This window comes from Myiozetetes cayanensis, unplaced genomic scaffold (assembly GCF_022539395.1).
Source record: "Myiozetetes cayanensis isolate MyiCay16 unplaced genomic scaffold, myiCay2020 scf13, whole genome shotgun sequence".
Lineage (NCBI taxonomy): Eukaryota > Metazoa > Chordata > Aves > Passeriformes > Tyrannidae > Myiozetetes > Myiozetetes cayanensis.
The window spans coordinates 19916910-19944354 of NW_026086937.1; the positions used below are offsets into that span (position 1 = coordinate 19916910).

General features: G+C 46.9%; 1 protein-coding gene across 4 annotated transcripts in view; it reads left to right on the forward strand.

Moving 5' to 3' along the window:
• MECOM (MDS1 and EVI1 complex locus) overlaps positions 1 to 27445 on the forward strand; it is a 331033-nt gene that overhangs the window by 265411 nt on the left and 38177 nt on the right. For 3 of the 4 annotated variants that reach the window (XM_050308405.1, XM_050308404.1, XM_050308406.1), the window contains exon 3: positions 19488 to 19622. In XM_050308405.1, coding sequence (XP_050164362.1) covers positions 19488 to 19622 — 135 coding nt within the window. Of the gene's footprint in view, positions 1 to 17735; positions 17894 to 19487; positions 19623 to 27445 lie in introns of those variants that run through there. The other variant, XM_050308407.1, reaches the window with a different exon arrangement.

Sequence of the window (27445 nt, forward strand, 5' to 3'; positions counted from 1 at the left end):
ACTTTCTTTTTATTAACACAATTAAATTCAATGGGTCCTTTCAGCTGATTTAATTCATGCATTGAGAGTAGCCATGCAGTCCCATGTAGCTGTTCAGGTGTTGCACTCAGAGCTAGTGCTCCCTGGTTTATTTTTGGAAGGGCTCCATGCCTTACCAGGCAAGTAGAGAGATGCTTCTGAGAGACAACCCTCCCACCCTTCATCTTGATTTATAGTGCACATTATGATTTTAAGCAGTATTTTCAATCAGGATGAGCTGTGACTGTCCTTTGTTTCCAGTCCATGCTTTCAAGCTGGCTGTTTTCTGTCTCGTCTTGGGCTCTCGCCCACCCCACACAGCTCTCCAAGGTGTAAAATGACAGAGCAATAACTCTTTGTAGCTCCCACTATCCATCTAACCTACATTCTCACTCTTGCTTTGGAGTTAATGCTGCTTTAGATATAAATCAGTGTTCTGGGTTCAGTGTGTTCCTGTTCCAGCACTTCTGAAAGGGTGTGAACAGTTACATATTTATTCAGACTTGTGCCTTATAAAGTACATGGCTGTGGTGACAAACTCTTCTGGGTTGTTTGTTTTACGGTGCTGTTAAATAGGGTGAGTGTGGCTAATGCCAGCTGATGAGTTCAACTGTAAAATTATGGTAATGTTAGAGGAGAAACAGCAAAAGAAACAGCAAAATTCAGGATGTTGAGCCAGGAGAGCAGAACTTCCACCATCCTCCAGCCTGTGTTATTCTGTGGCATTTTTACAATTTTATAAACCCATTTTCTAACCCCACCTTTCCCTGTGATTTTCCCATTGCATGCAATGGGAGTTCTGTGCAAATATCTGTTTTACAGCTTGTTTATCACAAAGCAGTGTGGGCTGTACACCAGGTAATGTTCCTTCTCTGACTTCTAAGCAAACACTTGAATTGTTGCCCTCTCTGTCCAAAGGCAATGAGGATTCTTCTGTTGCCCTCAATGGAGTCAGGATTTTGCGATGGGAACGTTTTATGCCTCTGCTCTGCACTTTGGGCATTTCTTTCTAGCGACTTCACAGTGGGTCTCTCTACCTGTATGATCCTGGTTGTCTTCTTTGGTCAAACTCCGACATCTTCAGTGTTGGCACGTCCCCAGCTGTGCAAGCAGTGTCAGCCCTTCCTGCAGTGCTCCTGGGGGTCCCTCTGGCACAGGGTCCAAGTTTCTCCCCGAGCCTCCTTGGGTCGCAGCCATCAGGGTCTCTCACGGTGCCTTGGGCAGGCGAACAGGGCGATGTCGGTATCAGACCAGCCCTGCAGCCTCCTGGGGACTGCCCAGAAACAGCTAAATATATTTTTCCTAGTACATGACTTCACCTCACCAGCAGCGAGATACCATCTTGCCCTTTGTGTTCGGGCTGGATGACATTTTCTCCTTTCCCAAGCGGCCCCGTCCCGGCTGGCAGGGAGGAGCAGCACAGCCCTCAGACACCGCCCGGCAGCTTGCCCAGATCTCCCTGATAAGGAGCAGGGAGCTGGGAAACACCAGGCTGGTTTTCTCTTTCCGTGCTCAAGCTGGTGAAGGTGCCGTGTTCTGCATGCGAGCTCGAAGGGGATTATTTTTGAGTACCAAGTGTACTGTTTATGGAATAGCACTTGGCTCTGCTTTTCTTCCCTGGGAGCATTGGGTAACAGGCATTCCTGTCAATACTCATTTTTGTTTGTTTTACTCGTTATTAAATGTGAGCAAACATTCAGGTCTGTGGGTGTGCGTGGATGTATCCATGTGGTGTGCTTATCCCTGCACACGCATGCTCAGTCTGCTGCTATGATTAGTTCTGTACTGGGGAGCTGGGAGTGCTTGGGAAGAGTGGCAGGAGGAAGGGTGAGCAGCTGGGTGCTGACATGACCTTCCCAGCCCCGCGTTTGGAAAGGGTCCGAGGTCACTTACGTCCTTCTGAACGCGCCTCGCATCACCAGCTGATTTGCAAAGAGGCTGATTCGAAAAGAATCTCACTTTGGGTATTTGCAAGGTTTTCGTTTTAGAGTCGTCGCCCCAGCTGAATCCAAGGTCTGCAGCAAGGTCAGGTCTAACAGCTGGATTTACACCTGCATAGGCTGGGTCTTCTCAATGGCAGGGTGGGCCTCCCATGTGCGGCCTGGACATGAAGTTCCCCTCGTTTCGAAGGCTCCGTTGGTTGCTTAAACACTTCGTTTGCACAGCAAATGTCACAGAATTTAGTATATGAATGGAGTTGGCGTCTTGTAACCCGTAAATTTTGCAAGGTCAGACACTGATTGTAACTCCAAGCTCCCCAAAGATCTGACGTACTTGGCACAATGTTTTTGTAGGTGTTGATAATTAATGAAATTAAACAAATCAGATGCTATCTGCAGCAGTGAAGTACCCCAGAAAAGAAGGGGCACAAAATGCCCCAAAGAATAAATTATTGCTAATTTTTACCAAATGTATGTGACAGGGTATGGCTGGCACTAGTATAGAGGCACCGTTAAAACCGAGGGGCATCGTTTTAGGGTTGGACCAAGTAGTTTACTTTGGGGGGAAACCTTAAGCAGAATCTACCCATTTGTGGGGTTTAAAGAGTTTGGTTCGCTTATTTACTTTGGATTTTTATGTTCACTTTCATCCCCTTTTGTACTTCCTTGGACAAAATCCAAACAGGCAGAGTAAGTACAGAAAAGCTGTTCTCACCATAGGGAAATAATGTATTATGCTAATTCCAATTAAAGGAAATATCTTAAACTGCAAATATAGCCTTCAAGAGAGAAATGAAAAGTGTGGAAATTAACATGCTTGCCAGATTTCCAGCTCAATTCTGCATACTCAGGGGGTTTGGGTCAGGCTCAGATAAGCATCCAAAATTTGGGGATGTTTATCCAAACCTTGTTTCTGAACCTTCTAAGTTCACTCCTGACTAATCATAATGGAGTTAGTGGTAGCAGGATATGAATGTACAACATTTAGCTTAGAAATTGGCAGCTCCTCATCATTTCACAGCTTGGAGCCTTTGACCAAATATCAGCTCTGCTAACCAAAACAAAATAAAATAATGCCTTGACTTGGTCTCCAGCCATACCACCTTGTGCTCCAGACCTGGAAGACCTTCCAAGCAGGGCTGGGACAAGGCAGACTTTGGCTGGGGGACCTTCTGGGAAAATATTGATGTTACTGGAAGCATCCCTTGTGATTCAGGAGGTGACACTTTCCCGGGGTCGGTGTTGAACCCACATGACTGTTACATGTACGGAGTCATTCTTTCAGGTTCTGGAAATTTCAGAGGGCTGGTGGGTCATTAAAGATCTTTCCTGAAAGGCTCAGATGTGAACTCCACGTTCACCTGAAATGCTAATGCAATAACCAACCCCACTGCACGACCAGTGAGCTCCTGATACTCCTCACCTCGCCGGTTCCCTGCTCCACCCCCAGGCTGTTTGCCTGTTCAGTCATGAGGGATGTGAGCTCCCTGTGGAGTTTAATGTCGAAAGTGTTGGGCAATATTTTTTTTTCGATGAACTGATTTGAAGGTGGCAGAGGGTTATGAATTAGCCGGGTTTTTTTATTTCTGCTTGTCACTGCTTTTGCCATCGCACCCATCCCTTTAAACACAGGAGAGGAGAGCTGCATCTTGCAATCCTGCTATAGGCACTTCCTAACTTATTGTACCCTTTACCATAATGTAGGAAGCCATAATATAGCTAAGGAGACTCCATATATCTATCCTGCATGGATATCACCCTTCAAAACACCACCAGGCTACTCCTCAGCCCCTCACCCATCTTTTTTCCCCATACATTTGATTTTAGTCAAAGGGTGTCACTCCAAGTAGCTGTATTTGAATTTTATTCTGGCATTGAAATTCATGCCAGGAATAAATCCACCCAAGTGCAAATTCTTCCCAAGGAAAAAAAGCACTGAAATGTTCAGTGAAGTTATACCAGGAATGAATGTGACCACATGAACTTGGATTGCAGGTATATAGTCTAGCACCTAAAATCCCTTCTGATTTGCTTAGACTTACTTCTGAATTACAGATAATAAATCTGGAGGGCTATAACAGAAGACATTCCACTGAAAGTTCTAGTTTAAAGAAAAAAAAATCTGTCACTGAGAGTAACAACAGACACCATAAAAATACGCAAAGAAGTGTTCAAAATATATTTGAGTACAGTCCTTATGCCTATAGTATTTTTTAAAAGTTCAATGATTACTCATTCAAGATATGTTTTGAAAGACATTTTATAAAACACTGCTGCTGTTCTCGCCATTTGTCCTGCATCTTCCTCCTGAAATCAGCAGAAATAATTTCTTACTTTCTACCAGACCCTCTAATAACCAGTAGCACAGATGTGCTACTGTGGAAGATTTTTGACAGTTTAAACTAAGCACCTGTTTCCATCTAATGTAGGTTTGGCAGGATGCTAACTCTGGTGAAGCTCATGCCACTCAGATGTCAATTTTTTCTTCATTAGGCCAACATATTAGTGAACTACACCATGCTCTAAAACTCGCATCAATCTCCCATCGCATTTACTCTTTTCCTTTTTTTTTTCTTTTTGTGGTTGGCTTCTCCTTCCAAGGGAAATGAGCAACTCTTCGTATACTGCTTGTTTTGCTTCCCAGCATGAATTAGTGCAGAGCTCCTGTTTGAACTTGAAGTGGGTATTTGGGTTAGAAAGTGGATTTTGTGTGTGTGCTGTAGTTGATGCCCACAGCAGCTGCATCATGAGTGATTTGGCATCCTGCAGGATGGAAGTCTTTGGGGGGGGTCACTGCCCAATAAATTCAGTAATTATCGCTATCGATGTCATCAAGAGGTCTGTAATGACGTGACCAAGGATATTTAGAAGGAGCAGAGAGAAAATATGAATAATCTGAATTGCATGATGCTTGTAGAAACAGTTCTTGGGAGTCATCACTGTAGCTGGTTTTGGTTTTAGAAAAAAGCAGAAACAGCAGAAAAACTGTTCCAAATGCTTGTGAAGACGTGATGGGCTTCTGTAATTTCAGGGAGAAAAATCGGAAAATCATGTAACATATGACTGTTGATAGCTGCAAGAGGAACAAATGCTTTCCATCCCCAAACACGTCGTACCATCAGCGTTTCAACAGCTCCTATTTAGGCATTAAAAAGAAGACATTTTTTACTATGATTTCTGCCCTGGGCTCTGATCAGCAACGTAGGAAAAAGCAAGCATGGCTTGCTTATCCTTCCTTCTTGTTTCCTTCTACTCTTAAGTTCCTGAAAGGTCATAAAATAGCGAAATAAAAAAAGCCACTGAAGTGTAGTTTTTGTTAACTTTATCTTCCGAACATTAAACATTGTTTCAAATTTCTTACGGTACATAAAATGTTTTGCCTTGCTGTATCATGTGTACAGCACTTCAAAAAGTAAACGCGACAGCTCAGGAAACGTAATGGATGTGTAATAGCAGCTCCTTAGATCTCCCGTTTTCAGCACAGCATCTTTTTGTTCCCAAAGGTGCTTTTAACATGATATCTACAGCTATTTATGAAGTCATTTATTTTTTTGCATGGTGATAGGTCTTATTTTGTAATTAGCCCATGCTTTCTATCTTGCTGCAGTGTGTGAGCCCCCCCACCCCCACCCCGTGAAAATGTTTAGTCTTCATCAACCCTTTTTGTTTTCCTCCCAAAGGCATTCACCCTAATAACTCCCATTTCATGGGTGCAGCACATCCCAACTCCCTTCGGCGCCTTCTGCGAAAACATTTGGAAATCGTTGCGTCGGAGCAGAGCTCAGCTCCTTTTTTTGGGGGGGCATTTTCAACCTAAAGTTTTCCTGTTTGCCTTAAATCCATTCATCACATGAATTTCAGCTGATGGTTTTTAACCACTTTTGCCCCCACATCCTGTCCCCGTGGGCCACCACCGTGCTGTGTAAGGGCTGCCAGTGGCAGCCACGCCGGTGGGGACAGGGGTTGCCCCATCAAACTGGAACTTTAGGCAGAACTGAGTTGCTAAATCATGATTTGGTCTATTTGGGGCATCTCTTGTGTGTCCAGACATAATTTTGTTCTGATGCAAACTGCCGTGAGGGCAGCGGGAGAGCGGCTTCGCTAACGCTCGTTAATCTGCTGTCATTTGCATATATGCAATGCAGTGGGTTAACAGGATTTCCCTGACGCCCTGCCAGCAGCAGCAATGGTGTTGGTTTCCTCCAGTATGTCAAGCAGGTCGCTGTTAATCAGTTACCATCAGGATTTCTGTGCCAGCTCCTCTGCTCAATCTGCTGCTGCATCCGCGGGAGCAGCTGCAGCAGGGAAGGGCTTCAGGTGCCAGCATGGGTCCCAAAAAGCTCCAGGGTCAAAAAGAATAAAAATTAACATTCAGTGCAAAGTTTTGACCCCTCCATAAGCCAGCATAGGGGGAAGTTTGGAGGCACGGCCACTGGGTGAGAAACACCCGGCTGGTGCTGTCTGCCTCCGTGGAAAGTTGGGGAATGACTCCAATTCCAGCAGGGACGGTGGGGTTGTGTCATTAGCAAAAGAGGTTTATGGACTTTATTCTCAGTTATTAACGACCCTGTGGTGGCTCTTTGCACACAAAGTTCCTTTGGGTGTGACCAAGCGTGTGCACACTGACACTGGGGGAGAAAGGGGTGCTTCTGGTGGGACACACCTCGAGTAGCCTGGAAGTGTCAGGAAGCTTGGAAGCAAAGGTACAGAGAAGAGCTTGATAAATAAGATGATGTGAAACTGAATCACTGCACAGAGATTAATCAAAATTATAAAATCAATAGGTATCGATCTATATATATCACACAAATAACTGTGCCTGAAGAGGTGCCCAGATTTAACATGCTGATTATACGGCAGTCAGTGGAAATAACTTGAGATCTGAAGAGCTATTACATTTTAGTTGTTCAGTGCTGCAGCTGAAGCTGATAATATCTTAGTTGAAGTCTCTTTTAAATTTTTTCCTGCTTGAAGTTCTTGGTAACAAGTATATTTAATCAACAAACCAGAACCGAAGAACAGATTTTTGGCTTACAAAATACTCTTGAGCCATCTAAAGCTGGAGTCCAAACACTACAAATTCTTCTAAAAATATACTCCTTTCATTTTAACTTCCATTTGCTTTTACTACTGGCCTCACTCACGCAAGCCAAGGTCACTGCACTTCAGATGTGTCTGCTGCCCACTTGGCTACTGACAGGAGTTGCAGTGAATCACATGGAACAGCATCATCCGTGGTCCCCAAACCCTTTGTGTGGCTGATTGGAAATTGGGTCAACAAGGCCTTTGTTATATCCTGTTCACATAAACCCCATTTATGTCTTACTCTTTTTGTACCCCTTAAACTGGTGGAGCTGCACTGTGTCAAAAGGGACAGGATTTACTGGAGTTTTGGGGGTTTTGGTCAGTCTTTGCATCTGGAGTTGATCTTTCCCCTCAGTTAAGGAAGGAAAGATGTGCTTAACTCAGTGTGATGAGTAGCTGTCACTATTATTGCTTTCTTCAAGGTTCTCGTGGTGTTCTTTGTCCCCAGGTTTTGCTTCCTAAACTCAGGGTAAACACAAACCTCACAGATATGCAAAAAGGCTTCAGATCAGATGCTTGTCAGATATGGGCAAGCATAGTTTGAAACTGCTGCAGAATTACTTCCCATCTTTATTCATGGATTGATAATGTTCATTTTTCTTTGCTGGATTAGATTCACTGCATAGATTTCTGGGCATATAAATGATATTTCAGAATGAAACCCTCACATTTTATAAATCATTCAAGCCAATTCAGATTCTTCTTTCTGTATAAGTATTTCCTGGTCCACAACAACCCTGATCTAAACCTACTGTTTTCTGTTTGAGACAAAAATTCATGGATTAATTTAGAGAATAAAATAAGAATTAAGTAATTCCTTAAGAATGAGCACTCATAACTCCTACTTTCATCTTTTATAGTGTTGTTAAATGCACCACAAGGGAAAATTTTGGTCACTTATATCGAGACAGGTATTCATACTTTATCACCCAGGCTGACAGATGTCCTTCATACAACACACAACTGGTCTGAGCTTCTGTTCACAGTGCCTGGCAGGACACCTTCTGGCTCCAGTTTATTTCTGGAGGTGTCACAAGTATAAAATTTAAATGATAGAGTGCACAAATATAACATTAAAATGACAGGGTGGGCAAATGTCTGGCATACCCAGCCATTCCTGCAGGTTACCAGGGGCACCATGCTTTGGCTGATCCAGAGCTTTCCAGGCTGCAGCACTGTGGCCCAGCCCCCCAGTCCTGGAGCTGAAAGCAATGGAGGGATCTAGGATTGGCTTTCATCTGGAGCTGGAGCAGCTCCTCCATCTACAGCCCTTGGGAAGCCTGGGTCTGGTCTGAGAGTCCTGTCCAATTGCAGGACTACACAGTAATTTTGGCTGGAAATGGCACTCTGTCTGGGCTTGATCATTACTTCTGGCCACCAGTTCAGCTCCAAGGTAGCCAACTGTCTTAACGTCAGTGCTGTCTTAGGGACTTGAAGGTGATGATGCTTCCCTGAGGAATATGTGACCACCTTCCCAGGCTCTGATCTCACTTATAACTCCTTGAAGAGCCCACAGAGATGACCACCCTCCTCAGTCAATACATATACATCCTATGACATCCCTTTAACCTCAGTGGATCTCCTGCTTTGCCCCATGTGGAAATTCCAGCACAGGGAAGACTAGGGCAAGAAATGGCCTTTAGTGCCGTATTTGCCACTGGATTCTCAGCAACACAGATCATATACAGTCTCTGAAATTCTTCCTGGTGGAAAGATATCTGTTCTCAACACATTGCCTTATTCTGCCTCTACGGACCCAAAGAGTTGCAAACTATCCCGAGCACATGCCCATTCCCTGCTGCTTTCTGAAATCACTTAGTGAGGTTTAGCAGTGGATGATGGGGTGGTTGGGGCACTCTCTCCCCCCTCTGCCTGGTGGGGATCGTGATCCATCTTATGTTCAGCACTTGCATGATTGCTGGGGGACTCCTAGCAACAAGACTTGACATCATGAACTCCGTTTCACATTTCTGCCACAAAAGTCAGAGGCAGAGTTTGACGTATCCCTCCCAAAACTGTTTCTATAGGAGGAGCTTTCATTTACGGCACCAATCAGCACAACGTGCTTATGTTTAAAGATCTTTTCCAAAGCATCAGCCGCTCATTTACAAAGCTAAAATTTTTTTCCTAGCTAAAAAAGGTAGATAAAGTAGAATGTCTGCTACAGATGAGCCATATTAAAGCCTGCAGAACTGTTTTAACTGGCAGAGACCAAGCACACTCCCACTATTTATCCATGGGAAACCATGATCACCAGCAGGCAGATAGGTGCTTCTGTTCATTGCAGTCAAAGGAAAGGAGTGAAAAGCAACTTCTCAGTGAATGAAAGTTATGGGAAAATATTGCATGAGGTTCTGCCACTGATTTTCTCCATGAGCAGAAATTCTGTATTCCATCTGTGAAAATAAAATGATAATCTTCTCATCTGGCACACTTTTTATCCCATCCATGCCAACAGTAAGCTTTTCAGGGTTTCAGAGTTATTATATTCATATTTATTATTTTTCTACCCACAAAGGGTCCCAGTTTCCACTGGGGCCTCTAGGTGCTGCTGTAATGTTAATAATACTAATAATTCTGCTAGTGGCAAATTTAGCCCAACATCTTAGGCTTAAATAAGTTATATGGAAAAATGGTTATAAAACAGCCTCCATCCTCCTTCACATTCTGCAGGTCATTTTGCATCTGCAAGACTCAGTTTGTGGATCGATATGCATCTTATATGTTGTATCCTGGGAATGTTTTCTCTATGAATCTCAGACAAAATCTGCAGCATGACTTGTGGATAAAAAAAGCCACAGAAAAAAATGCCTGAAGCTGTACCACTCACCTCCCTCCTCCTTTGCATGCACACATGCCCAACTGCTTTTTTTTTTCCCTTTCCCCCTTTGTTTTATCAGTATGGTGCTAAATTACCAAGTTTGAAATTTCTTCGGCAAATAAGGGATGCATGCCAGAACACAAGTGCCCTGAGGGATCTGAGTCTTAGGGGAAAAAAAGCCCTTAATCTCCAAGTTTATAGGTAGCAGCACTTTCCTGAAATTGGAAAATGTTCAACTCATTTATGAAAGAAATCTGCCACAAGGATACGCTGATGTTCACAGCTATTTCATTAATAACCCATTGTGATCCATGGGTTATAGGACAGGTTTATTTGGACACCTGCACCAAATATATTCTCCACCCCCCCTCCTCCCTACCCCAAATTTTCCCGATGAGCAAAAACCTCTTTAGTGCAAGCCAGGTAGCCCTGGGAAGTAAGGTTTTTCAAAATGAATCAGGCACCTTTAGCCATGTGTGACTAATTTATGTGGAGCAGCACTTCACATGCACGTCCAGGTGGGCTGCTGTGCACGCACGGGGCTAGTTAAGCATTTACTGCTCAGGACCCTGCTTTGCACACCCAGGGTGGGGGCACACGAAGAGCTCTCCTGCCCGTGGTGGGGAGCCTGACCCACTCACACAGCACCCATGGTCCAAATACTTTACGACTTAATCCCAGGGTGCAGGATAAGGATCAACTTTGCATGTTCCTCCACCGGCTGAATAAATTAACATTCCTGAATTTCAGTCCTCAGGTTTATCTGCCAAGCATGACTTGAACTGTTGATGGGGATTTTAACGTATTTATAGTTTCACAACAAGCCCATAACAAAGAATTCTCCCTCTCCTACCCACATGTAAATAATATCTAACCCTACTGTCAGGGTTTGGCAGGGCAGCGATGTTTTGGAGCTAATGTGGATCCTCAGCCTGCTTTTAGCAGGGCATCTCTCTACTTGCAGGCAAGTGCCTTGCGATAGGAGGAGGATTAATCATCACTACTAGAGCACTCATTTTCCTCTGCAGCCTTCTCTTCCCAGGGATGATGAGTTAATTCAGCTGGAACAATGTTAGTTCATCAAGTTTTGTGGTTTATCTGAAAATCGAATGGCAGTAATTTCATATGGCAACCGACTTAATGCCCATTTAGTTCAGGTTTTAGACAACTCTGGTCGATGAACACAATGAGTTTAATACGAAACACAGGAGGGATGAAACTGTAACAACGATGCTCTCAGGCAGGTTTTCTTCCTCGCTGCAGAGCTGGTTATGCTGGCTGTCTGCACGTGTGTTTCTGCATGTAGGATGTCTATCCTCCTTTCTGAACCTCCCCTAGAACCATCCACACATGTAATGTTTAAAATAGCAAATGCAAACCTGAAAATTTTAAAATGAGTGTTTGACATTTTATTGGGTGATAAATTGCTTCTTACTCTTATAAAGTCCACAGGTGTTTATGCCCACTCTTGTACGCCTAGTTAAAGCTTTGGCTACAATAGGAATGCTTTGAAAATAGCCAGTCACTCCTAAAATTGATTATTAAAATAGAATTACCTGTTATACATCACATTAATTCTAGTTTTGTAAAGTTCTGTTGTTTAACCCTTTCAATCTCTATTGTCCTGGAGTTTTCCCTGATTCTGTATTTTCTTTTCCATCCTTTTGGTTTGTATATTCTGTTGTCAGATTCTGGATAGGGCCTAGACCCAAATGGCTCCCAGGGACTTGCTGCCACATGCCCTCCTTGAGTGGCTCTTCCCATGCCATGAGAGCTCTGGGTCTGGAAGAAGTCTTCCAAAGCAGACCATCAGATTTTTTTGTCAGATGAGAAAGCTTGAAAATTAAAAATTTGGAAGAAATGGAGAGTTAATGGAACTTTATTGAATTCTTATGCACATACATACAAAGGAAGTCTGCAAAATCCTTATACTGTGCTTCCTATTTCATGGGTATTGCGCCTTCTCAGGGAGTGTTTTTTAGGGATTTTCCATTTTTAGAGCAGCCTATGCAAAATGTTGTGTTTTTAGGCAGAGAAACAGTGGCTACATCAGGTGGGAGCCTCTGTCTGCTCCATGGGTCCCGTTGCTCCATCTCTGGATAAGCAAATTGTAGGAAGCAGGAGTGGGTATAAACCTGAGAGGTTTACTCCGTTGTATTTCAGCAAGGATGAATGACAAAGTGATTAAAAAAAAAACCAAAACAGGTGGCTTTTTTTAATCATGTTGGTAGTATTTAGAGGACCAAGCTCAAGGTCTTACTCTTTGGATGGTTAAGAAAGAAAAGAGCCTTCCAGGCTGCCAAGCACATGATGGGGGAGATGCAGAATAAGGGCATTGCCAATGGAGTTTCCCAGATTCTCCAGAGTTTTGGCTTTCTTTCAAAACATGAGAAAGGTGGAGCACAGGAAAGCACAGCTTCTGGCTGGAGAGGAGGCCAACAGCCACATCAGTCAGCTGCAGCCTCGCAGTGCCCTGTCTCTAGTAGGTGCTAAGACAAGCTGGATAATGCAGGTTTCTCCCCCGACTTTTATTGTAGCCAAACTCATGCCAAACTCACCCAGCAGGGACTGTCTCACCCTGCAGGTACAGAAACCCTGAGTGTGAGAAGGGCCCTGGCTGGATTTGGAGGCTTCCAGACTCTTCTGTAATGGAAGTAATGAACACTACAAAGGAAAACAGCAACAGTCCTCAGCACCCGGCGCCAGAACACGCGCCTTGGCAGGGATACCTAAGGGAAGGTTTGGAGGAGGAAAACGAGGAGATTTTTTCCCACTGCAAGGAGTGTGCTCACAGAAGGGGATGGATAAGCAGCACTGCATCCCTCAGCATTAAATTTTCGGGTGTGCTGCGAGGGCCATTGCTTATTTGCAGTAAGGCAAACATCTTGTCCTGCTGCAAGGAAGGGCAGTTTCTTCAGGGTCTCCTTCCCAAGGCAGGAGTAAAATCACCCAGGCAGTTGGATACTAGTCAGTGACTCATTTTTACATCTTCCTTATTGATGGAGATGGTAAATCTTCTGCGATTTTCCTTCTCCTATTGTGCAGTAACACCTGAGGTCCAAAAAGATTCAGGCTTGAACCCCAGCAGCACAGCTCAGCATCTGCCAGAAAACTCCTTCCTGCCAGGCAGCCCCTGCTCGGGAAGTTTCCTCTCATCCATCAGCCATGACCCACACCCACAGGGAGACTTGGACCATTGGGATGTGATGGAGCCACTGGCACATATGGCTGCAGGACAGCAGGGCTGCAGGTCTGCTGGGGTCACACACACCAGGACAATGGCAGATGAGCAGGGTGGGGGCTCAGGGTACAAAGGAATATGCTACTTTAAAGTCCAGAGTTTGATAGGAAAGTGGTGCCTTTCTGCTCAGTACTTGGATAGTTGTTTGGCTTGTGCCAGTAGCAGCATTGTGCTGTCACAGACCATAAGAGGGGGTGCAAGTGGGCAGCAGTGCCCATGGGAGTGTGGGGATGGCTTCACCCACACCTGAACTCTGACAATGCTGGAGCATCACTCAGGTGTGCCATGGCACCATGAATTCCCTATGGATTGTGCTGTGCCAGGGGGGATTCTTGCAGCAGTCAGAGTGTGAACCTAAACACCCGCTGCCTCTTTGTGTGGCTGGGAGCTGTGTGTGTGCTCTGCAGCTCCCTGAGCACAGCTCTGTTCCCACAGGAATCACCATGGTCCTTCAACTTTTTTTTATTGCCTGCACAGGCACCACTCTAACTTTTTTGCAAGGATTTGGGGTTTATTTTTGTTCCCCTGAAGGCAGTCGGTATTTTCAGCAGGGAGGGTGTGTGTTTTTTTGCACACTCCTCCTTTCACACCAGTTAATGCCCCTCGCTACGTGGCTATGAGGAGGAGACAGTTATGGGGGTCCCTAACTCAGCTGGAGGTTCTGGGCTTCGCTGCCAAAAGGGGACCACCTCTGCTGGTGGGGAGAGCCCCAAGGATCCCCAGAGCCCTGCGCTGCCCTGGGGAAAGGGGTTCTGGAGGCAGGAAAGCACTGATCCCCCTGCATCCCACAGCCGGGCTGGGGGGAAGGAAACCCACCCTCCAGCAGTGCCGGCAAAGCCAGCCTGACCCGAGCAAATGAAAATAATCAAAAGTAATTAGAAGCGTGCTGGACTGCTCCTCGGAGATCTGTGCGAGAGAATAAACATGCCGGAGCCCTCCGAGCCACTGCAAAGGCCCATGTCTGAGCTGTTAGGTGCCCTGACCTTGTCCACATAAAGACGTGATTTATGAAGTGCAGGGCACAGCAGCAGGGCTTCTGTCTTCTCCAGGAGAACCAAATTACTGAGGTGGAGATTAACATGCTTTCAGTTGGGCCCATTTCCAGACCGAGGGAAATTTTTTTATTTACATTTTTTTTTTTACCTTTAATTTTCCCCTCCTCTCCCTCGCGTGAAAACCGCCTTTTGGCTGGGAGGGATGAGACTGGCAGCGTGTAGAGTGCAGGAGGGGCGGGCAGGGACAGGGCACCAGTGTGGGAGGCATCACGATGCCCACCCCACTCCTTCTTCAAGGGCTGGAAGCGATACAAATCTTCCCCCTGAAATGGGCAGCAACACTTGTGTTTTTCGCTTGATTTTATTTTTTTTTCCCTAAGTTGACATCCACAACACGGGGTGGGAGGAATTGACATGCAGAAACTGTGTCGCCTTTCCTGCTTGCCGTGGTTTCCTGGGTCTGTCCCGGAGCCTTTGGATATGTCAGAAAGCTGTTGTTTTCTGCGTTTTGTTTCGCTTTGCTTTTCCTTTCCCTTTCTCTCTCGCCGTTTGATGCACTCACCCGGTATTTCAAACACTCCCCGCAGTGTTAGTCAGGATGCTCAATGTTGTATTTAGTCACCTTGAGAAATATAATATTAAACCCCACTTAAAAAGGAGGTTGTGAAGTGGCTTGTCTATAAACATAAGGATAATATTAAGCCTAATATGAACATTTATGGTATTTAAAAAATCACCAGCGACTTGTCTGATTTTTCCCCATTGTCCTCGGCAGAGTTTGGCCCCAGGAAGCCCATTAAACGTGGACAGTGCCGTTATTTCATCTGGCTGTGGCCGAGCTGCTTTGCTTTGCTTTAATGATGTGCTGGAATGCACGATGCCCATAGGGTCTCCATTAGGAGAACTTTTACTTCTGGGACGACCGTGAAGTTAAAGGCTTAAAAGAGGCATCAGTTTACAGCCTGGTGGGGATTACTAGCAGACTGGAGTACTAACTCCTGACTGCTCCACTAATAGAGCGACTTGTTTTAAATAAACAATTGCCAAAGGGACCCTGTGGAAATATTCGGGCCTCTTGAAGCACCCACCGAACCGAGGGGAAAGGCGACAGAGATGTTTAAAAGGTTGAAACGAGGAAAAAAAAAGAAACACACCGAGGTGTGTTGATGTGTGTATCCGCATCCCTGCACCGGGATGTTGGAGGTCCCGACCGGCGGCGGGGCCAGGCTGACCCCCCGCACCTCCCCAGCCGCGAACCCCTCCAGCTGGGGGGTTGTACCTTCCTCCCCCTCCTCTTCCTCCTCCTCCTCCTCCTCCTCCTCCTCGGGCCGCGCTCCCCTCCACCCGGCTGGAGGGAGCCGCCGGGAGTGCTGCATGGAGGGGAATTACTAAAAAAGGGGGTTTTCCCCCCAAAAAGCGGGTTTTCCCCGGCGGCGATCGCCACCCAGCGGCGGCGGAGCCCCGGTGCGGACCAGCCCCGCTCCGCCGGTACCGGGAGCCCCTTTTGTTTATCCACCCGCGTTTCCTCCCTTTGTGGCACAGCGGAGGGGAGCGGGGGGAGTAAGGGGGGGGTCTCCGGCTCCTATCGGGGGCTCTGATCAGGCCGATGGGCTCGAGCAATCAGTTTCCCAGATTACTTGTATTTAATACACAATGCATCATAAAGCAAATCCCTCATCCTGACAGGGAGAAAATAGAACAGCTCATAGCGCGAGCCGGGCCAATTTATGGCTAAATTAAAAAAAAAAAAAAAAAAAAAAGGTAAAAGAGAGAGAGAGGGAGAAAAAAATAAGAAGGAAAAAAAAAATCCCCAACAATGGGGAGAGGAGGGAGGGCAGGAACCCGCGGCCCCGCACACCGGGCGGGCGCCGGTTCCCAGGCCCGGGCGCTCTGGGAATCTCCCACCGCGTTTTTTGAGGTTATTGACAAAGGATTTTTTTTTTCGTTAATTTTTTTTTCCTGTCCTACCTACTACTACTGAGGTTTGGTTTTATTTTTTTCTTGGTTTTTTTTTTTTTCCCTCATCTCTCTCCCCTCGGACAATAGCCATTATCTGAGCTAACAGGTCAATGTCACAGATAACGGGCCGCTGAGACAAATCCATCAGCATCTCCTGTCACCCGGCTTCTCGCCCTCCCCCCGTGCTCCTTCCCCAGCCCCTTTCGGCCCCCCGGGGAAGAAAAATCCACTTTCAGTCTGAAAAATATATATGCACGTTAAAAAAAAAAAAAAAAGTGGGTGGCACTTCTGGATGGTGCAATAAGAGATACAGCTCAGCACTCCTAGTTTTCTTTTTCCTTGCCCTCTTCCCAAAACACACAGATGTACGTAGATCTCGCCGTAATGAGAGCTGTCCCAAACTTTTGCGGATGTTTGCGGGTTTGCGCGACTTCGGGTCCATTTGCGGAGCCCAGAGAGCCCCGCACCGGGGCGGGGGCTGCGCTGCCCCGCGGGTGGGAGCGGGAGCGGGCCCGGCCCGCCGCCCCCGCCGGCAGGTAGAGCCCGGCCTCCCGCCGCTCCATTCACGGGATTCGTTACCAAAGAAATAAAGGGGGGGGGAAAAAATAAGAATCGTTTTAGAAAGCGCCGGCAAACGTGGAGGTGGTTCCGCGGCACCAAATAGGGGGGAGGTCGTCGGGAAAATTGGCCGGTTAAAAAAAAAAAAAAGGTTGCATTTCATTAAAAATTGTTATTAATAACCAGAGGGACGCGATGACGGGAAGAACTCGGGTTAACGCGCCGGCTCCCGGAGCGACAGACGGGAGAAGCCGTCGGGGCGAGCGAGGCGCGACTCCCGCTCGGGGCTGCGGGGGCGAGCGGCGAATAAATAAGAGGCGAGCGGGGCGAGGGCCCCGGGGCACCGCCGCGGACCGCCGGCCCCGGGCGGGGGATGCGGCCGGGGGTTTGCGGGGGCCGCCCCCGCGGAGGGGCCGCTCCGCCGCGACCTGGCGGTGACCCCCGGCCGCGGGGCCGCTGTCGCTTTAAGCGCGCCGGGAGCGCCGCCGCCGCCCGGGCCGGGGGGGCCGCGCAGGACGGGGGGGAAAGGCGGCCGGAGCGGCCGGGGCTGCCCCGCTTTAAAGAGACAGTGCCCGGAGGGGGAGCGGCGGGCGGGCACGGCCCGACGGGGTGGGCGGGGAGGGGGCGGGCAGGGCCGCGCCGGGCCGGGCCGGGCCGGGCGCTGCCCGGGGTGCGGCGGGAAGCAGCGCCGCGGGCAGGCTGCGGGGGTGGGGAGGGAGATCCGACCGCCCGCCCGCCCGCCCTCCTACGCACTCACTTTTCTCCCATCCCCGGCGGAGAAGTGAAAGAAGTTTGTTTTGTTGAGCGGTGAGCGGTGGGGTTTGTTGTTGTTGTTTTTCATTTTCTTTTTTTTTTTCTTTCCGCACCCCCCTTCCTTGAAGAGACTTGTGTGAGGGTTTGGGGTGTTTCTTTTCTTTTTTTTTTTTTCCTCTCCTTCCTCCCCCTTCCTCGATAACTTTCTTCGCACACCACCTCCTCCTCCCCCCCCCAAAACCAACCGATAAGACCAGGAGGGGCCGAAAGGGGACGGTGATGGCGAGCCGGCAGGAACCCGCCGAGCCCCGCCGCCGCTGAGCCCTCCGGGGCCGGCAGCCCCCGCCCCGGCCCCGCCGCCCCCGCACATGGTGGAGCGCCCCGCGCCGCGCCCGCCGCTGTCCTGGACCCCGACGGCCGCGGCCTCCGCCCGCCTTTAGCGCCGAGATGTTGCTTCCAGCCGCCTGAAGGATATTTGTCCCTCTCCCCCCTCCCTGCCCCCGCGGGCTCCCGGCGACACAAGGTAAGAGCGGCGAGCGCGGCGGCGGCGCTGCCCCAGCCCCGCGGGACGGGGCCGCCTTGCCCCGTCGGTGCCGCCGGCCCCGGGGCAGACCCTCCTCCGCCGCCCCGGGGAGGGGGGTGACCCCCCCTCCCCTCCTCGCGGGTTGCTTTGAAAGGGAAAATTGGATGTCCCCCCCATCCACAACCGAGGCGGAGGTGCGGGCGGCGGGGCAGCGTGCGCGCCCGCGGGGACCGAGCGCGCCTCGTTCGGGCGCGATGGTCTGGGGGGCTGTGGGCTTAAGGTTTTCCCCCTTCTTTTGTGGGGGACGAGAGGAGACACCCGGGTGCGGCGGGGCGATGCTCGGCAGCCTCGGCGGGCTGCGCGCACCCACCGCACCCCCACCGCACGGACGGGCCCTATCCCGAGCATCCCGATCATCTCGGTCCCGGGAGGGCGGCGGGGGCCGTGACCTGGGCAGCCCCCGCTGTCCCTGCGCTGTCCCGGGCTGGCCCCGCGGGCACAGCGCGTTTAATGCCCGGCCGTGATCCCGGGGCAGGAACTTCCGTGGGCTCCCGGTGACCGAGCACCGGCAGCGCCCGCTCCGGCCGCGGGTCCAGGCGCTTCCCGGCGGGGCGCAGCCTCCCTCCCCTTTCGCTTTTCGTTTGGGGCGTTTTAAGGTTGTTTCCTTTTATTTTCCTAATAAAACGGGATGGCTGATGCCCGTGCCAAGCCGGAGAAGTTAAAGTTTAACAGTGAGCTCCCTGGGATGCTCTGGGAAGTTTGGGATAGGCCGATGGTAAAGATTGAAAATAATGATATTCAGCCCGCTGTAACGATTAGTAATTTGTCATAATATTAGAATAGAACATCCTCTTTAGCTTGTCCACGAGCAGTCTCATTATATTTGTTTATTGTCTGCATAATTGGAACCGTTTATTGGTGTGTATTGAATTCTGCCATGGTTTGCATGAGTGTTTACATTGTTCTTCATTTATTCTCTTTTATTTTGACATAAGGAGTTTTGTTATTTGCTTCAATTAGGGGGAGGGATTTAAGTGTTGCACAGGACTGTTTGGGAAGTGTAATATTAAAACAAGATAAATAACTCTGTGTACCAAATAAAGTTTGGTTCAGAGCAACAAATCTGAAAATTCTAAATGCGAGCTGCAAACAAAGTAAATTCTGAAAAAAACCAGAAACTTCAAATGAAGCCAACACCATCTATTTTAATAATTTTTGTTATATTCCTGGCAGAATCATATTTAATTAAAATCATAATTTCAAATGTAGTCATTGATGAATGCATAGAAAATCAGATCCATTTTAAATTAACATAGTGTTTCATAGCCATAATTTAGGCATCTCAATTACCTGTATATGTTTCTCAAGATATTTTTCAGAACGTTTGTTGTCCTTTTATAATTATGTATGTATTCTGACCATTCTTAAAAAAAAAATCTCACCAGGGAAGCATATTTCTGAAGAAGCACACCTATATTATTATTATTATTTTTGTTATTATCCGTTTGTTTATCCAGAAACCTGTGATTTATCTTTTGATTACTACACCCAGCCAGCAACAGAAAGATTTACTCTTTCATATTCTTCTTTTTAGATCTTGGATGAGTTTTGCAATGTGAAGTTCTGCATAGATGCCAGTCAACCAGATGTAGGAAACTGGCTCAAATATATCAAGTTTGCTGGATGCTACAATCAGCACAACCTTGTTGCATGTCAAATAGGTGATCAGGTACGTGGTGTTCACTTTCTGGACTTATTTTTTTAAGGAACTTTAAGGTGTCAATGCAAAAAAAAAATCAATTCACAACAGCTTTTGGCCTGTTTACTGTTATGGCAAAAGATAAGGGACAGATGGGAAAGGCAGAATGGAATAATTTTGATTATGGGTGATAGAAAATACGAATTTTCTATTTTTCACAGTGTTGTTTAATTCATAAATGATTTTTTTATTGTCTTACGCCTGATAAAAATTGTGACTGCTTTCTTAGGAGTAAAAAGCCAGCGTTTGCTGATTTTGAATTAGCAGCGTTTTCTGGCTCCTGTTCCAGTCCTCTTGGATTGCTCCCTTAAACCATTGAGTTGATCGGAAGCTGTAACATAAATGTAATGGCAAGAGTGGAGGGGAAGGCACAAAAGTGGTGATGTTACCAATGTAGTTGCATGTGTGGGGTTTTGGATTTGAATGCACACGTGCATGGATGTTATTGTGCCTTTCCATGCACTTCGCTGGAACTCATATGCTGAATCAGGGTCTTCGGTGGTTTTCTTTGCATTTATTACACTTAAACCCACTCTTTGTTGGGCTGAAACATAATTTATCCTTGTGTGTTGGAAAAAGGCTGATATAGGCAGAGGAAGGACACAGTAAAGCATTTTGTTTTCAATTATGCTGATGAGTTATTAGGTGTTTCTTAAATCAGGGTTCGCTTTTGTCTGGCGGATAATACATAGCATTATGAAATATTTTAATGGGTAAAGTTAGGTTAAGGAAGCTTTGCTTCTTTGAAGTGAAATATCTAAAATAGCAAAGCAAATGGTTGTGAATTCTTGTTTCCAATTTAAACTTTGCTACCTGCAACATAGGATTCGATTCATTTAATCAGTGTTTCATTTCCCCCCCCTTAATTAACTGCATCAGGTGAATGTTAAAGATTATCTTTAGCTGATTTAATTGCCCTGACAGTACTGAAAGAAGAATCACAACCAGACACAAAGCTTCAATTAGAAATCATTCTTTCTAATCAAATTCCTTACGTATAGGAAATGAATGTGAGACAGCCTGCTATTTCCAGCCCAGCGTTACATATTTCACTCATGCAAGATAGCTGATTAAAACAGGTTTAAATAACTTTCTCAATCGTGAGAGAAGATCTTTTTAATTTTCAACTTTTCCAGTTCAGCCCTGAGCACATGTAGCACAGAACGAGCCAGCCGACCGAGAGATAATTTCCTTTTCATACAGCAGCTGGTTTAACTAAAGAAACCATAAAGATTATTAGCAAATGCAAGATACGTTTTCCCAGCTGAAATACGCTTTATGCTGAAAAATGATAAATTCAGCGCAGGTCATTTATGGAAGAGTGATAGGAAAAGGAAACTATATAGATCGTTTGGAACAACAAATTCAAATATATTGCATTTTAGTAGGAGCTGGCGTAGATAGGGAAGATCAGAAGTGGGATCACGTGCATTGGTCAAAGCGACTCGCTGTCTTTGGGTTGGAATTGGGGATCTGCAACTGCAAATGCACATGAGGCTGAGGCATCAGCATCTCCCTCCGCAACACAGACACGCACCCGTGCCTTGATGTTTTTGGAAGGAAAGTCATGGCGCTTTTAACTTTCTCTTTTTTTTAGTGTTTACATTTCTGACATTTGGTAATGGTGGCTGTGCTGCTGCCAATAATTTCTTTCATTCACTGGAGGCTTGTTATTTATTTTGCACAGTATCGTGCTGTTCATAATTCCATATTTTTATAGCTTTTTGTTGCTGAGATTTGCAAATTAGGGTTTGGTTGTCTTTCAAGTAGCATGTTGTGAGCTGGGTGCTGTCAGCAAGGGATTGTTGTCCATTTGGCCCTCTGGAAACGCTGCACATTTACCCACAGAATCATCCGCGTACTCCCAGCGTTTTATGACCAGAGCCTAAAAAGTTAATGCTAAAAATGTGCTCTCGAATCTTAAAGCGAAAAACCCCTTTCTAGCAGCTCCTCCTTCTGCTTTCTTCTGGCACAAACTCACCAGAGGTAATATAAAATATAATAGGAAGGCAAACTGGGAAATGGACGTTACATGGCCAAACGTGCGCGTGTGTACGAGGAGTGACAAATGCAAGTCAGGGCTGAGCGTGCATGTATAGACTGAGTGGGGCTGTCAGGGGGTCACTGGGCCTCAGTAGCTCCTGGAAAGAAGTGGGGGGGGGGGGAGAAAAAGATGGGGAAAAAAAAAGGGAAAATAAAAATAAGCTGGAGCTGAGGATGTGTATCGGTGGTTGTAGCTAGAGCTGGAGGGAAGGAGTGATGCAACCCACCTGGGACAAGAGACCCCAGCTCAGCTGGAGCCACAACCAGTACTGGGTGCAGGGGTAGGGGGACACCCTGGTGAGGGGACACCCCAGTTCTGCCTTCTTCCCCCAGGAATACAAAGCACCTCAGCAACCCTGGGTGCCCGGGGAGCATCCCATCCCCGCTGCAGGGACGCTGCTCGCTCCCGAGGCACAGACACTCGATCAGCAGTAATTGTTCACGTCTAATTGCTTCAACTCATCTGTAAAATTCACAAGCAAACATTGGGCTCTACCTGAGAAAGTAAAAGATCCTGCCAGCGCTCCCAGGCTCATGCTGCCCACAAGTTTATACTACTAAATTCAAGCTTGACTGACAGACAGGTATGATTCCCAGACTGCTTGAGGCAGGATTTAGATGAACTCAGGGCGATGTGTAATGCAGTCACTCTGCTGCGTTCTACCTGCTGTATTTAACAAAAAGAGTGAAAGGAAAACATTTTTTGTCATTTTCTCTATTAGAGTTTTTTCAGAGACATACCACCCCACCCCCTGACTCACGGCTGAGGTTAGGTTTCATCACTTAGGATCAACTTTACAAAAGGCCTGGGCTCTTTCTTATGAGTGTATAAATGAGCTTTGCTGAGATGAACAGCTCGATAATGGTGGGATGCAGTCAAAACATGCACGCTGGATGCAACTCATGTTTCATTTGATTGCAGATGGAGTAGAGTTTAAAAGCTGCTTTTTTTTTGTTGTTGTTGCTGGTTTGGTTTTTTTTTATTATTTCAAATGAGATTGATCTAAGATTTCTTTTTTCTGTCTTCCTATTATCTCCTGTCATACTCAATCTAACCTGAACATGTGTAATTCAAGATGGATATGAATAATCAAATTCCACAAACAGGGCACTCTTGTTTTTTTCCTTTCCCCAAAGAGACTACAGCATGTGCAGGGCTGCACAGAGTCTTGTCCCTGTTCTTGCCCTGGAATGCATTTTTTCAGCTCAGAGTCAGTGAGGATTCAAGAGCAGTTTCTGCTAACTTGGATGACTCCCCTCTGTTATCATTAAATATCTATTAGTTCAACTTTTTAATGACTTCAGAACGATTAACCCTGTTAGGCTTTCTGGCGGCGCTGTCAGCCCAGCTAAAGCATTATTTTTAAAGATGTACGTTAATGAAAGTGCAGTTGCAAATCCAGCAGTGACTATGGCAGTGGCATGGCAAGGGCTGTCACACATTCCAGGCTGGGATCACGGTCACCTTCAAGCTCTAAAAAAATAATTTATTTTTTTACCTTTTTTTTTACTTTTAAGAGACGTTGTTGGTGTTGAAGTTAAAACACCTGAATATTGTTTTTATCTTGCTCATTGCTCGCAGCGTTCTGACAGCGATACAGCCCACATACTGCTGTGAAAGTGCCCTGAGCTTCCAGGTCTCTTCCCCCCCTAACAAAGCAGCTCCTGAAGACTCCCTTTGGTTTGTCCATGGAAAACTCAGAGCGGCTCAGATCACTTTACTGAGGTTTTAGCTTGCTGTGCGTGCTGAAATAGGTTTTTGGTGGGGTTTTTTTTTGTGTGTGCTTTGTTTTCTTTCCTTATACTCAAGTATGTGCCTCTGCAGAGGGAGAAAAACCAGTAGTATCACACCCTTAACAACGTGCCCGATGTCAGTGATATAAACTTACAGGAGCGAACCTACTGCTGTAGGTTCCACCAGATCTGATCCCATCTTACACGTTTTACAAACTTTTCTAATCTGCAGGCACAGCCTCATGTTTCAGGTTTTACGGCCGCGGCCCCCCCTCCGTGGCGGGCAGAGGCTCCTTGCACAGCCACCTGCAAAAGTTGTGTATTTAAGGAATAGTTTTGAGGCTTTGTTGTCAGGAGAGTGAAATTAAGGTTTTGGCTGTTGTGGGTCAGGAGGGCACACACACGCTGAGCTCATATGGGGCCCTATTCTGCCACGATTCTTCCTATGACTTGTTAGTTATTAAGCAAATAAAGCTTAATCCAGCTCCCACTGAAAATCTGTCTCCAGTGGAGCAGGGATGTGTTAGCTTGGGGCTGGTGGAATGAGGAGCTGCTTGGTGTTTTTCCACTTGCTGCAGTTAAAGCCCAGGCTGTGGGTGAAATTCCTGCCTGGGCTTTACGACTGCCTGTGTTATCTGGAATTTGATGCACTGGTGGTGTTACCACTCTTAGCGTCGGACTGTCCTGATGTGACCTAAAATAAGCTGTTTAGAGCCAAACCCAGCAACTAGTTGTTGCCATTTCTGCCAAGTGATGAGGTTTTTATTGATGATTCGTGTTTAATACAAGGGATAAGGTGCTCTGTCTCTGAATAAAAATGCCTTTTTTTGTGATGAGAGCTTTCAAATCCTACTACTCTGCTTGCCAGAGTGTAGAGGATTATGGAGAGCCACAGAACCAGGACGCACCTGCACCTTGCTTGACATTGTGTGGTTCATTAGTGAGGGTTCATGAGTGCTGGAGGGCAACTGAGTGGTGAGGTCAGCTCAGGAGAACAAGTGGGCACACAGGAGTTGGGTTCTGGTGTCAGTAGTTAGTGCCCCCCAAGGGGAAGGTTCTGCAGGACCAGAGCAGCTTGGCTGGATGTGGCAGCCTCTCACCTGGAACCGGGTCTTTCACAGAAGCTAAAACGTGTCTATGAAGGAAGAAGACCTGAATGGCTCTGGGGAGGTGGCCTGCAGCCCCCAAGAGGCTGAGGAGGGTGTCCTGCAGAGAGGCACCCTGCAGTTCCCTCCTTGCTCTGAGGGAGCAGGAGGCACCTTTTGCCTTGGAAGGTGGAAAAATGGGGATTCCTGGAGCATCCTTCCTCCAGGCTATCCTACTTGACAATTTGGGGGCATTTTGGAAACGAAGAAGGAAAGGATTCTTAGTCCTGGTGGTGCTCCCCACCACCTCGTCAGGGTGAAGGGAGGTCCTCTGTCCCCACCAAACTCCCACCCGTGCCTCTGCAGGCACTTGCTGAGTTTTGCCTGTGGATTTTTGCTAAAGTTTTCTTTGGGCCCAGGACAGCTTTCAGGCAGGGCTTCTCTACATTAGCCCTTGAAAAAACTCGGGTTTGTTTCAATTTATCATTTGCCTGAGTACGGCAAGAAGAACCTGGCTCGGGTTTCATCACACAGTTCTCCAGCTGCACAAGTTGTTCATCACAGGAGCTAAAGTTGAAGCTTCACCATTTGAACCTTTTCCTTTCTTGTTTTTTTTTTCCTTTCAAACTCTTAATTAGGGCTTGTTGTGAAGTTATGTATCTGTTTGTCCTTCTCCTTTTCCTGGTGGGCATAATTCCTGTTTTTGATGGGGCTCCTTAAACATAACGCTTATTATTAGTTTTGGACATTTAATTTGTTTTGCTTTTCAGGCAAGTTCCACTCTTGCTCCGAAGCAGCACAGGGGTGAATGCCAGTTGGCAGGGTGCAGGCTGCCTCTACAGGCACTCACTTTCCTGCCCCAACTCAGGACACACTCTCTCTGGAGCACCAGAGCCTCCAAGGGCGGCAAGGAAATGAGGTTTGGGATAGGTGTGCCCATGGCTCCCGGTCCAGCTGGTGCAGGAGTAGCAGTGCAGGGCTTTGTGGGTGCTGATGGTGTTTGCCAGGGAACGATCCACCTTTGGGCTCTTCTGTTCCATCCCATACAGAGTGGATTCTCTGCTCAGTTGTCCTACTTTGCAGCCGTGTGGGGCAGGGCAGAATCACCGGGTGCCTTCCCCCGTGGTGGGAGCCGTGAGTTCAATACATGGGCTGGGCGTTGAAGTACGAGCGGGCTCGGAGCAGCATCTCTCACCTGCCCTAAGAGCTGAATTTCCCAGGCAGCAGTAGAGCATGTGTGATGTTTTCCAAGGCTCTGTTGTGCACAGGGTTTAGTTGGGTGCACCAGAACGCAGCTCCTCCTTGGGGCACAGCTGATGTGTGCCTGGCAGCCGGTGCCTTTGCTCATCGGCCAAAGTGCCGCTTTTCCCCCTAAAATGTAACTTCAGTTAAATCCTCCTGGCTCGGGGGGGGTGCTGTGAGGGAGCAGAAGGGGGTGCAGGCAGAGTGGTGTGGGGCTGGCCAGGGCAGGGGGATGGCCGGGGTGTTTCACAGCACGGCCCGGCCGAGCTCGCGGGGAGCGCGTTTTCGCTATTATTGCAATTATTACAACTTCCTGAATAGGTCGAAGGTCGTTCATAATTCACGCTTCTGTCATCTTTACACATGCCAAACGCAGTCTATTAAGCATAAATAAAATTTCAAGTGCCTGACCAGGAAAAGTAAACTGGGATTCATAACAATGAGGCCTTATTCATCCATTTAAAAGTAAATTGTGTGTGTTCCCTTTTTTCTCCCCCCCCTCCTCCTCTTTCCCTTTACGGCTTTGCAGTTTGGGAGCTTTTATTTCTGCTCGGTAGCAGAGATCTCTGACCTGCAGTGGGGGCAGGCACAGAGGACTGATGAGCCAGGCCTCCCCCAACTTCTCCTCACCTCGGACCCCCTGAACTTTGAAAGTGTTTCCAGATCTGGATCCGATTTTGCTCTTCCTATATAAACTGCAGTCACACACCGCTGATCCCAGGGCATGTGAAATGTGCATCTGGACTTTGCTTTTATTTTTTTTTTTGTCCCCTCCTCTCGTTGCTCCTCTCCTGTGCAGAAGCCCTTCCTATACTCGATCTTGAGGCAGACTGGTGCACACTCGCACAGGTTAACCTGAAAAATTTGGGTAATGGAAGGCTGGAAGGCTGGAGAAGTTCTGTCCAGAAAATGAAAATCTTTCATTAATTACAGTAGAGTCAGGACTGCTCCCAAGAAATCCTCAAGCTTTGCAGTTGAAACATCCACTTATTCTCTGTTACTATTTCCTAGTACAAAAAATACTGCCCACGGTAGAGGTGCTGTAGTTGCAAAACATGGGTAGCCTGAGGGAGACCTTTAGGTCTGAGGGGAAATTGAGCTTCCTCATCTGGGTGTTGCAGGACCCCCCCATAACCAGCCCTCAGTAGACTTCTGCTGCCTCAAAATTCAGGTGATGTGGTTCATTGCAACAGCTGGCTTCTCAGTTTTTCTCAGACAGGATAATTCCAGGAGGTTTTAGGTGAGAAGAGTGAGAAAACAAGGTTTTTTTGGTGAAGTAGTTAGGACAACTCTGAAAATCAGATTAAATTTACCTGCACGACCGTTTTGGTTAAAAGTTCGATATGTTTTATTTTAGATTCTCACTGCAACGCAAATTGATGTGTAAAGTGTGAGTGCAGGTGAGGTTTTTTTTATACATACAGAAATTTTAGAAAATATTTTTAATAATAATTATAGTTAGTATTATAATAACACGTAAATGCCAGAGCTGGAAATCTACTTGGCTCTTGAGTTGCAAAATAAAGAAAAATCACTCAACCTAAAACATGGAGTTTTTGGAACATTCCTGCAGAAGGGCTGGCCAAGGAGTTTCTGATGGGTAGTTTGATCATCTCTGCTACTTTTAAATACCACAGCCCGTCTGGGATGGTGGAAGTCCCACCTGGCTGTGTGGTGGTCCTGATCCTG